General features: G+C 35.2%; 1 protein-coding gene across 1 annotated transcript in view; it reads right to left on the reverse strand.

The window, feature by feature from the left end:
- TEX11 (testis expressed 11) overlaps positions 1-13,214 on the reverse strand; it is a 254,826-nt gene that overhangs the window by 135,266 nt on the left and 106,346 nt on the right. Inside the window, exons 12-13 of the mRNA XM_065915873.1 lie at positions 9,737-9,818; positions 6,713-6,791 (exon numbers count right to left, since the gene is read on the reverse strand). Of these exons, the coding sequence (XP_065771945.1) occupies positions 6,713-6,791; positions 9,737-9,818 (161 nt within the window). The remainder of the gene's footprint in view (positions 1-6,712; positions 6,792-9,736; positions 9,819-13,214) is intronic.

Raw genomic sequence — 13,214 nt, forward strand, 5'->3', positions numbered from 1 at the left:
AACTGATGCTGCAGCCTCTCTAAACCACTAATCATCATTTTCTGAATACGCCTTTATTCCTCCTTTCCATCTTCCTAAATCCTCTCCAACCTTCAAAGCCCAGCTCAAATCTCACTTTCAAAGAAATCTTTGTACTGATGTTCCCAGTACACAATGGTCTAGGCCTCTTCTGATTTCTATACTAATTTGTCAATTATTCTCCTTTTCCATGTGCTGTCTTGTATTGTTATCTTTACAAATACCCTCTTTACAGTAAGACTTGTAAGTTCCCTGAAAGAATCCCCTATGTGTTCCATATGTTGTCCTTTACATAGACGATGCTAAACTGGACTAAATTATAGCAACTTTTGCTCATATTTTTGATCACTTTAATCTTCCTGTCGGTAATTACTACTTACTCACCTATATGAAAATCTTACCCATTTCTAAGTCACTATCCCCTTCATTAAGCATTCCATGACCAACGGACCCCACAGCGAGCTTTTACTCCTTCTTCTAAAGTCATATAGGATTCATATAAATCACCTATACTATGCATTTCTCAAATTCTACATTTTATTGTCAGCTGACTGATCAAGCATACACATGCTTAGCTTATTGTAGTGAACAATAAATTCATTGGAGGAATGTCTGCTTCTTATATTTCTTTTTATCTCCAACCAGACCCCCGACAACATGTTGCACTAGATACAATTTTTGTTGATAAAATGAAATGCAATGCAACCAATGTGCTAAGGAAAATAAAACTCTTGTCTCCAAAAAACAATCAACCTTAAAAAATCCTTTCTATTCCTTTCTCCAGCTCAAACATCCTAAAACCAATCCCTACCCCAGGGGGAAATTAAAAAAAATGAGTATATATTCTGTGCCACCTTCACTTCCTACAGACTGGAACTATGATTTCTAACAAACTCGTTAAGAATTTTTATTAAAACAAAAATTCTAATTCATGCCTTACAAAGTATGTTATATGAATGCCTCACCTGTAATAAGAGAGAAGAAAAAAGATCTATGGTTAAGTCTTAACAACAGTACTCTGCTTTGATGCTTTTTCCTATTACATGGGAAAAACCATGTGGGCATGATTAAATAAAATCCCAGAGGTAGTTGATGAGTGCTTTTACCTCCTAGTGTTTAATGATAATCTTTTAGACCTATCCCAGGAAGGAATTAGTATTGAGAGTGTGAGGGCCTTAATATTAAAAATCTGCCTCTTTTTCTATGTTTTTAGGAAATTATCTCACTCATCTCAGCTACCATGCCATTTCTGCAACCCACTCAAATACTTATTATTATATTATCAGAGGAATGAATTTCATCTAAACATATCATTTTTAAATTTTGCTATATTCCTAAGTATGATTTTATTATATCTTAGAGCCAAATATTTTGGAGGTAAGTTTTTTTTTGACCATGCCACACAACTCCTTAGGATACTAAGTTTAGATATGATCTTTTTTCTTTAAAAATTTCATTATAGCTATGGTCCATTTGTAGATCTTAGTTTCCCAACCAGGGATTGAACCCAGGCCCTCAGCAGTGAAAGCATGGAGTCCTAACCACTGGAATGCCTGGGACTTCCCTGAAGGTAAGTCATTTTTATTTTTATAATGTAAACCTATGGAAAAACAGTATTTACTATATCAAATTTTCTATCAATAGAACTCTTCAGGAACTCTTTTAGAGTGAAGAAATGAGAGAGCTCTTAAACATTTTATTATAATATTCAACAGTGAGTTCAAAAACTATTATGTTAATTTAAAAAAACCAAGCCTTATTTAAGAAGAAGGCTTGGAAGAAAGCTGAAGGAAAGAAAAAAACTAAAAACAGATTGTTAGGATAATACATTAAATATGATCTTTTTCCTTTAAAATTTTCATTATACTCATGGTAAATTTCAGAGTAAACATATTGATAAAAATTCTGAAAAGAAGAAATTAAAAAGCAATGTGAGAAGATAGTAATAGTAACTAATAAAAGAGTTTTGGACCCCTAGATCAAATGAGTTTGTATTATAAGAGACTAAGACATTTGTAAATGAGACTCATAAAAGTCTTTAAGAAATTATGGAAAACTGAAGGGTGATGTAACTAGAGACAGGAAAAATTGTGATTTTTTTTTTTTCCACAAAGTTGGCAATAAACTCCCAAACCTGGCCAAAGTGTGGTTCACAGATCTACAATATCAGCATCATCTGGAAGCTTGTTAGAATTGCAAATCTCAGTCCCCATCCCAGACCTAGTAAATTAAAATCTCTATTTTAACAAGATCTTCAGTTGATCATATATACATTATAAAGTTTGACATTAACTAACATAAACCAGCAAGGAGTGGTGAGAAAAAGGCATGCCAAATTAATCTTATCTTTAGACAAGTTTACTTAAATGATAAAGTCAGAGAGTAAACAGACACAAGCAAATAGTTTCTGGAAAATTATTCACAATAACAAAATGTCAAACTAACTGCTTTTCTAGAACTCAAAGCATGTGTTCTTCCCTTATATAGCACCATGTATGATCAGGATCTCATAAACAAATAACCTGGACTTGTCTGTACTGTGACTCCTAAAGAAGCTTGACTACAAAAGGTAAAAAAAAAATTTTTTTTAATCACTTGAACATGGTATTTTCAATCATTCATCAAAATACGCAAGATTTTATCATCAGAAGACTACATTAGTTTTCTGAATAGCACAACTGCATTCACTTTCTAACGGTTAACATTCTGCACATTTAGCTTTTATTGCTAAAAGAAACTTCTCTACATAACATGTATTTTTGCTTTTGCTATACAATTATTGTTAAAATAATTATCCATTACATAATGCAACTTCTTATACTATCTATAGATGCAAGTGTGTAATATACATGAGTGAAATAGACCACAAGTAAAAAAAAAGGGGGCCAGATATGTAATCAAACTTTATTAACTGGATTATTCTGCAAGCATACTAATAGCTTCCCTGGTGGCTTAGATGGTAAAGAATCTGCCTGCAATGCAAGAGACCTGGGTTGCGAAGATCCCCTGGAGGAGGGCATGGCAACCCACTCCAGTATTCTTGCCTGGAGAATCCCCATGGACAGAGGAGTCCATGGGGTCGCAGAGAGTCGGACACAACTGAGCGACTAAGCACACACATACTAACAATGTACAAACATGTAAAAAAATACAAGCTATATTTTAAATTTGAAATCTAAAAAACACTTAATTTCTCAAATTTTCTTCTTGAAATTGATTATTCTTTTGATTTGGAAATAGAAAACTGAAATTTTTTCTCCTACACCAATATGTCAATGTCCACATACACTGATAGGGAATAAGTAGATACCTAAATGGAAATTTGGATAATGTTATCAGTAAGAAAGTGGATTGAATGAGTGATGACTGACCAAAAGCAGTAAATGTCCACCACACCTGATATTCCAAATTTGTCTAATTAGAATTTACTATCACACTATACTACAGTTTAATTCGTAGTTCTTTAGTCACTTTAGTAATATTGAGAAAGGCAAAATAAATAATGTTTTTCATTATTATAATGTTGAAAATCAGAAAACACATTCTTAAGAATTCAATCTTTAAGTCTAAAATTTTGAGTATGTAGTTCATATAATCAATTCCATCTCTGCAAATCAATTTCAACATAGAAAAGTGAGTCAGATTAGTCCCTGCCAAACGAGTTTCCCAAAGAAATCACTTCACTAAGAACATGTGAATTAAAAATTTACATTCATGTGGGGCTTCCCAGGAGGTCCAGTGGTTAAGAATCTGCCTTGCAACGAAGGAGACACTGGTTCAATTTCTGGTCCGGGAAGATCCCCTTACCACAGGACAACTAAGCCTGGGTGCTACAACTGCTGAGCCTGTGCTCTGGAGCCTGACAGCCACAACTACTGAGCCCATGTCCAGCGTGGTAACAACTGAAGACCCATGTCCTATAGCTCGTACTCCATAAGAAGAGAAGCCACTGCAATGAGAAGCCCAGGCACCGCAACTAGAAGAGTAGCTACCATTCTCCTCCACTAGAGAAAGCCCGTGCACAGCAACGAAGACCCAGCACAGACAAAAAAAAACAATTAAAACTGTATATTCATGTAATTACTTACTTCAGATGTACAAGTTGGATTTAGAAAAGGCAGAGGAAAAAGAGAACAAATTGCCAATATCTGCTGAATCACAGAAAAAGCAAGGGAATTTCAGAAAAAACATCTGCTTCACTGACTATGTTAAAGCCTTTGACTATGTGGATCACAACAAACTATGGAAAATTCTTTAAGAGATGGGAATACCAGACCACCTCAACTGTTTCCTGAGAAGCCTGTATGCAGGATAAGAAGCAACAGTTAGGATTGGACATGGAACCACAGACTGGTTCAAAACTGGGAAAGAAGTATGTCAAGGCTGTATACTGTAACCCTACTTATTTAACTTATATACAGAGTAAGTACATTATGAGAAGTTCCAGGCTGGATAACTCACAAGCTGGAATCAAGACTGCCAGGAGAAGCATTAACAACCTCAGATATGCAGATGACACCACCCTTATGGCAGAAAGCAAAGAGCCTCTTGATGAAAGTGAAAGAGGAGAATGAAAAAGCTGGCTTAAAACTCAACATTCAACAAACTAAGATCATGGCATCTGGTCCCATCACTTCATGGCAAATGGGGAAAAAATGGAAATAGGAAGAGACTTTATTTTCTTGGGCTCCAAAATCACTGCAGATGGTGACTGCAGCCATGAATGACAGCACGCTTGCTCCTTGGAAGAAAAGCTACAATAAGCCTAGAGAGCATATTAAAAAGCAGAAACATTACTTTGCCGACAAAGGTCCATAAAGTCAAAACTATGGTTTTCCAGTAGTCATGTAGAGATATGAGAGTTGGACCATAAAGAAGGCTGAGCACCAAAAAACTGGTAGTTTCAAACTCTGGTGCTGGAGAAGACTCTTGAGTGTCCCTTGGACAGCAAGATCAAACCGGTCAATCCTAAAAGTAATCAACCCTGATTATTCATTGAAGGACTGATGCCGAAGCTGAAGTTCCAAGCCTTTGGTCACCTGATGCAAAGAGCCTATTCATTGGAAAAGACCCCGATGCTGGGAAAGATTGAGGGCAAGAGGAGAAGGGGGTGACAGAGGATGAGATGGTTGGATTGCATCACCAACTCAATGGACATGTGTTTGAGCAAACTCTGGGAGATAGTGAAAGACAGGAACGCCTGACATACTGCATGCAGTTCATGGGGTCACAAAGAGTCAGACATGACTTAGCAACTAAACAACAATATTCCATGATATAAGTACACTACATTTTGCTTTTCTTTTCATTAGTTCATAGATATTTTGGTATTTCCACATTTGATTATTAAAAATAATGCTGCTACGAACATTCATATACCCGTGTTTGTATGGATATGTTTCCTGTTTAACTCAGGATTGGAACCGCTGGGTCATATGGTAACTCTCTATTTAACTTATTCAGGAACTGACTGTTTCTAAAGTAGCTATACCATTTTACATTCCCACCAGCAGTGTATGAGGATTACAATTTTTCACATCCTTGTCAATTTCTGTTATTATCTATCTTTTTGATTACAGCCATCCTAGTGGTATAAAGCAGTTTCTCATTGTGGTTTTGATTTGCATTTTCCTGAAGACTAACGATGTTCACCATCTGTTCAAGTGCTTATTCAGAGTAAATTTGATGAATATCAGAGCTTGAAAACCACTAAAGAGGTGTACAAGTACTTTAAGGTCCCTTCTGACATTAATAATCCCATGATGATAGAGCCAGAGGGGTATATCATCTGCAGAACTACACTTGCACATGCCTTCCAGTTCCACATGACACTGGCCTGCAAGTTAACCTAGTCAACTCTGGTTTTACAAAACCCTAGCTTAAAATGAAACTTCTTTTTCATTTATTTTTTAAAAATTTTAATATAAATTTTAAAATTGACTTAACCACTTATTGTTTACTCCTTGACTACTCTTTGGAAAGAAAGTTATGACCAACCTAGACAGCATATTAAAAAGCAGAGACATTACTTTGTCAACAAAGGTCTGTCTAGTCAAGGCTACGGTTTTTCCAGTAGCCATGTATGGGTGTGAGAGTTGGACTATAAAGAAAGGTGAGCACCGAAGAATTGATGCTTTTGTACTGTGGTGTTGGAGAAGATTCTTGAGAGTCCCTTGGACTGCAAGGAGATCCAACCAGTCCATCCTAAAGGAGATTAGTCCTGGGTGTTCATTGGAAGGACTGATGTTGAAGCTGAAACTCCAATACTTTGGCCACCAGATGTGAAAAGCTGACTCATTTGAAAAGACCCTGATGCTGGGAAAGCTTGAAGGTGGGAGGATAAGGGGATGACAGAGGATGAGATGGTTAGATGGCATCACCAACTCAATGGACATGAGTTTGAGTAAACTCCAGGAGTTGGTGATGGACAGGGAGGCCTGGCGTGCTGTGGTTCATGGGGTCTCAAAGAGTCAGACACGACTGAGCGACTGAACTAATCTGAACTGAACTTATTGTTTAAATCATTAAGCAAGCAGTTCCATCTTCTAATTTGATTAGCACAATGCCAAATATTGTGCTTTGTGAATATGGGTATAGATAGATATAGATATAAACAGATATAATTCAACTTAGGTTAATGAAAACCTTAGAAAAATGTTAGTCTTTAAAGAAAAGAAAATCAATTCTTCTATACCTTTCATGATCCATCAGCAGTTTAGCAATATTCAGACAGAAGTTCATAGACATGCCAAAATGTAGAATTTCCATAACAGCTAACAAAAAGAAAAAATGAAATAATAATATCAGTTTCATTTTTGAGGAAGCTTAGCTATTTTCAATAATTTTCCTTTGTTCAAAATCTACTTTCTAAATGTTTGCCATATATCATGTATTGCCTAACAATTCATCAAAGCCTTTTTATATGCCAGTAATATCCAATGCTACAGAGAATGCAGTGAAACAGGCAAAGGAACCTTTTGAAAAGCAATTTGAGTACTATATGCTAAAAACCCAGTGATTAAGAGCTTGGGATCTGAAGTCAGTCAGACAGATCCACATTTGAAACCACTTGCCACTTTTATGACCATAGTCAATTTACTTAGTTTTTATGGACTTTAGTTTTGCCATCTGTAAAGTGGGGAACAAATCACCAATCTCTCAGGGTTGTTGAGAGACTTACGTGAGATAATACATGTAAATTACATAGCAGAAGAGCTAGTACTTAGTAAGGATTCAATAAATGACAGCTGCTATTATGATTCTCTTTATTTCAGAAATTGTACTTCTGAAAAGGCATCTGAAATAAATGTGGGGAAATGTAACGAACAAAGATATTATTAATAAAAGCAACACAGATTATAATGACAAGAAAAATGATGTATACTGAGTCTCCACTATAGGATAGTGACAAATTACTATGCAACCATTCAAATTGTTAAATATAAAATAAAACTGTTTTTCATTTAAAAAAATGAATATGCACCAATATGAATTATAAGATTAGTAAAAAAAACTGGAAAACAAAGGCTGTCTATAAATTCTGTAAAAGAGCAAATTAAGATACTGAAAATAAACCATCAAATTTCTAAAAGTGACTGTGTTTAGATTATTTATTCAACAAATAGCTAATAAATGTATTCTTAGTGCCAGGGAGCTGTGCTGGGAATCCAGCAGTAGACAAAACACACAAAAATCTCTGCTGCCACAGAGCTGATATTCCAGTGCATGGTGGACAATGAGTATTTTTAGTATATTCCAAAAACTACTTTTTCATAATAAAAAACATTACATATTTTTAAATGTCTACTTACTCACTATAAAAAAATACCAGTGAAGTTCTAATGACAGTAGTTAGGGTGATGATTCTTAAAGTACTTTCATTAGCAAAAAAATGAACATATTATAAAAATGCAAGTTTCATATATACCAATATATTTAATATAACAAAATGAAAGATAATTGTATTACTTTAAACTATAGAAAACTTAAATTCATGGAAGTTTCCTAGTTTATAATCTGATGTTGCAACTTCATTACTCTATCATGAGTATCTAGATTGAGCTAAGTAAAAACAATCTGAAAATAAAGAATAATTTCATTTTAAATTGTTTCTTTTCTACATTTTGATTTTAAAAAATTTAATAGGAAATAACTTCAAACTAGGTAACTCCAATAATCTCTCTGATCTTCCCAACCTATATTAGTTTGAATAAGACTATTCCTCTAATTGCTTAGTTGGTTTGTTTACTCCCATACTGCAAAACAAGAATGAAGTTGTCTTTCTGGCTCTGAACAGATTTCAGCCTGTGCATATCTGAGCTGATACTAATACCTAGAGGTGCAGAATCCTCTATGTATTTCAGATCCTGAGATCTCCTGATGATTGGCTAATATTCTAAAAATCACAGAAAGTTTTAGTACCAAAGAGGTACTAAATTTACAGGAACTTCCAAATCTGATTACAGTCCTACTTATTATAAATTGCTATTATTTACTGGATAATCAGTTATTATACTAACATATAACATATAGCAAAAATAATACAGCTCTATGATTATATTTTATACAGTAAAAAAATAAAGCAGGTACACATTAAATTTTTAAACTATTTTTATGACTAAACATAATTGAAATATTGTTAAGAGGTCAATGTGCATAGAGAGATATTTTGCCTCACTTAATTCCTCTGTATAGTACTAATAACAGCTAATAGTAGTAACCATAATAACTAAATGATAGGTAATATTTATTGCACACTAACTATGTACCAAGCATGGAACTAAATACTTTACATACTTTTTTCTTTTTTTTATTTTATTTTATTTTATTTTATTTATTTTATTTTATTAGTTGGAGGCCAATTACTTCAACACCACAATGAGATAGACATTAATATTATATATATATATATATATATATATCTTTTTTTTAAAGATGAAGAAACTGAAGCATAGAAATTTAAGTGACTTGCCAAATGACTCAGAGCTGCATATCAGTTTATGCTGAGATATGCACATTCTAGTTCCTTGAGAATTTTGAAAACAAAGAGCAATGTTTATACAAGTAATTGGGCTTCCTTGATAGCTCAGTTGGTAAAGAATCCACCCACAATGCAGGACACCCTGGTTCGATTCCTGGGTCAGGAAGATCAGCTAGAGAAGGGATAGGCTACCCACTCCAGTATTCTTGGGCTTACCTTGTGGCTCAGTTGGTAAGGAATCCGCCTGCAATACGGGAGACCTGGGATCAATCCCTGTTGGGAAGATCCCCTGGAGAAAGTAAAGACTACCCACTCCAGTATTCTGGCCTAGAGAATCCCATGGACTGTATCGTCCATGGGGTTGCAAAGTCGGACACAACTGAACGACTTTCACATTCACTTCACAGACAAGTAATTATAAAAGGCACAGCATTGCAAAGGCTTTTTCTATCAATAGGTATCTTTTTTCATGATGGGCAGGTTGGGCAGCTGCAATTTTCTGCTAGATTAAAAGAAAACTGATAGTTTTTATTTAGCTTTTTTTTTTAATACTTGCTGAATTTCCTACTGTGTTCTCTTCCTTCTCCTTTGCTTCCTGACAATCTTATGTACTCAATTTCCTTCTCAGTCACCATCAAATTATACCTATGCTAGTATAATACAAAATATCTTACAGTCAACAAATTGGTATTAATATTTCAAAACTCTGTACTTTTCACGCACAGAGATGTTACTTACTGTGAAAAAGTTCTTCATTAGTTACTTCACCCATCAAAAGGATTTTCACCTTTAAGAAAAGCCCAACTGGATGTAACTGTTCCTATTTTAAACAAAGAAATAACAATGATATTAACTGTAGAATGTAAAAGACAATTTTCAAGTAATTGCCTATTTCACTAAACCACACCAAGATGACTCATGATCAAAGGAAATCAAAATTATAAAAGTTCAAATCATAATATTTAGTCTATCCATGAGACTATTTTCTGATATTTTATTCAATCTTAATGGAAAAGAACATGTAAACACTTCTATTGAGTGGCAAGCATTTAATGGCAAGGTCAATATTTAAATTGTGAGAATATAAGACCATATTCTTATCTTGGTAAGCAAAACCCTAAACATCAATTAGATCCACTTTCTTTTGAGATCTTAATAACAACCAAATTCCTTTGCAAATAATGGTTGAATGAAATAAACATACTGTCTTTCCTACAGGCTATGCCTATCACATTTACTATTAATAACAATATACTCAGAATGGTTTTTCCAAGTCCTTGCTACTTGGACCTGGTTCTACTTCTGCCTGACAGTGTACATTTTGAAACAGCTGTCTACGATTAAAAGTGCAGTCTAGGAGAAGGCAATGGAAACCCACTCCAGTAGGTAGGCTGCAGTCCATTGGGTCGCTAAGAGTCGGGCATGACTGAGCGACTTCACTTTCACTTTTCACTTTCATGCATTGGAGAAGGAAATGGCAACCCACTCCAGTATTCTTGCCTGGGAAAGAGGAGCCTAGTGGGCTGCCATCTATGGGGTCACACAGAGTCGGATACGACTGAAGCAACTTAGCAGCAGTAGCAGTAGCAGCAGCATCAAAGTAATACAGGTTTTGAAACCCTGGCTTTATCTTATAAGCAGCAATGAATGAAAACAGTAATATTCAACTCCCCCCTGCCCCAACTATTTTTTAATCTGTTCAAGTTGCATAAAATAAGTTTTTGTACCAGAAAATGTAAAAGAAGTCAACATTTACACTTTGTATACTGCTTTTACTGTAATAAAAAAGTGTCGTGAAAAAAAAAAGTGCAGTCTAGGCTCACAAAACAGAATTTTTCTTTCTACAACATCAATCAACCTCTACATGAACACTATTTTCATTAGTTTCATGCTCTGTAAATGCATATATGAGATGCCTGAGAAATGGAAAGTTAGGGAAAGCAACCACAGGTATTATAACCATTTAAATAATGATGATATCAAAACAAGAATAAACTAAGAATGCATTATAATTTCTAACATTACCATCTTTCCTAATGGGCATATTCCAATATGTCTTGAGCTCAAAACATGTTTTATATACTGCTGCTGCTGCTGCTAAGTTGCTTCAGTCGTGTCCGACTCTCTGTGACCCCATAGACAGCAGCCCACCAGGCTCTGCTATCCCTGGGATTCTCCAGGCAAGAATGCTGGAGTGGGCTGCCATATCCTTCTCCAGTTTTATATACTAGCAATGAACAATCCAAAAGTGAAGGTAAGAAAATAATTCCATTTATAACAGCAACAAAAAAGAATAAAATACATAGGAATGAATTTTAAAAATAAGGGCAAGACTTCTACACTGAAACTTATAAAACACTGTTGAAAGAAATTAAAGAAGACCTAAATAAATAAAAACACATCTCATGTTCCTGGATTGGAAAACTTATAATTTGTTTAGATAGCAGTAATCTCCCAATTGATCTATAGATTCAATGCAATCAAATTCCCAGCTGGCATCTTTGTAGAAATTGATAAGCTGATTCCCAAATTCATATGAAAGTGCAAGGAATGTCAAAACAACCTGGAAACAGAACAAAGCAGTTCATATATACATGAATGCATATAATATATATTATTCTATATATATATATGTTTTATATATATATAATAAAGTTCATATATATCAATATATTACCCTCAATAATATGAACACATGAATTATATTTTCCCAATAATATAGAGAGTTATATATTCAGGTATGACCATTCAGGTACAACATAAATCAAATCCCTTACGATTGTACACTGGAAGTGACAAATAAATTCAAGAGATTAGATTTGATAGACAGAGTGCCTGAAGAACTATGGACAGAGGTTCATGATTTTGTACAGGAGGCAGTGATCAAGACTATCCCCCCAAAAAAGGAAATGCAAAAAGGCAAAATGGTTGTCTTAGGAGGCCTTAAAAATAGCTGAGAAAAGAAGAGAAGCAAAAGGTAAAAGAGAAAAGGAAAGATATACCCATCTGAATGTAGAGTTCCAAAAAATAGCAAGGAGAGATAAGAAAGGCTTCCTCAGAAATCAAGGCAAAGAAATAGAGGGAAACAACAGAATGGGAAAGACTAGAGATCTCTTCAAGAAAATTAGAGATACCAAGTGAACATTTCATGCAAAGATGGGCTCAATAAAGGACAGAAATGGTATGGACCTAACAGAAGCAGAAGATATTAAGAAGAAGTGGCAAGAGTACACAAAACTGTACAAAAAAGATCTTAATGATCCAGCTAACCACGATGGTGTGAACACTCACCTAGAGCCAGACATCCTGGAATGTGAAGTCAGGTGGGCCTTAGGAACCATCACTACGAACAAAGCTATAGGAAGTGATGGAATTCCAGCTGAGCTACTTCAAATCCTAAAAGATGATGCTGTAAACTGCGGCACCCAATATACCAGCCAATTTGGAAAACTCGACAGTGGCCACAGGACTGGAAAAGGTCAGTTTTCAATCTAAACTCAAAGAAAGGCAATGCCAAAGAATGCTCAAACTACCACACAATTGCACTCATCTCACACGCTAGCAGTGTAATGCTCAAAATTTTCCAAGCCAGGCTTCAACAATACGTGAACCGAGAACTTCCAGATGTTCAAGCTGGTTTTAGAAAAGGCAGAAGAACCAGAGATCAAATTGCCAACATAGGTTGGACCATTGGAAAAGCAAGAGAGTTCCAGAAAAATATCTATTTCTGCTTTATTGACTATGCCAAAGCCTTTGACTGTGTGGATCACAATAAACTGTGGAAAATCCTGGAAGAGATGGGAATACCAGACCACCTGACCTGCCTCTCGAGAAATCTGTATGCAGGTCAAGAAGCAACAGTTAGAACTGGACATGGAACAACAGACTGGCTCCAAATAGGGAAAGGAGTACGTCAAGGCTGGATATTGCCACCCTGCGTATGTAACTTATATGCAAAGTACATCATGAGAAACACTGGGCTGGATGAAGCACAAGCTGGAATCAAAATTGCTGGGAGAAATATCAAATAACCTCAGATATGCAGATGACACCACCCTTATGGCAGAAAGTGAAGAGGAAATAAAGAGCCTCTTGATGAAAGTGAAAGAAGAGAGTGAAAAAGTTGGCTTAAAACTCAACATTCAAGAAATGAAGATTGTGGCATCTGGTACCATCACTTCATGGCAACAGATGGGGAAATAATGCAAACAGTGAC

The sequence above is a fragment of the Muntiacus reevesi genome, chromosome X, assembly GCF_963930625.1.
Source record: "Muntiacus reevesi chromosome X, mMunRee1.1, whole genome shotgun sequence".
NCBI classification, from domain to species: Eukaryota; Metazoa; Chordata; class Mammalia; order Artiodactyla; family Cervidae; genus Muntiacus; species Muntiacus reevesi.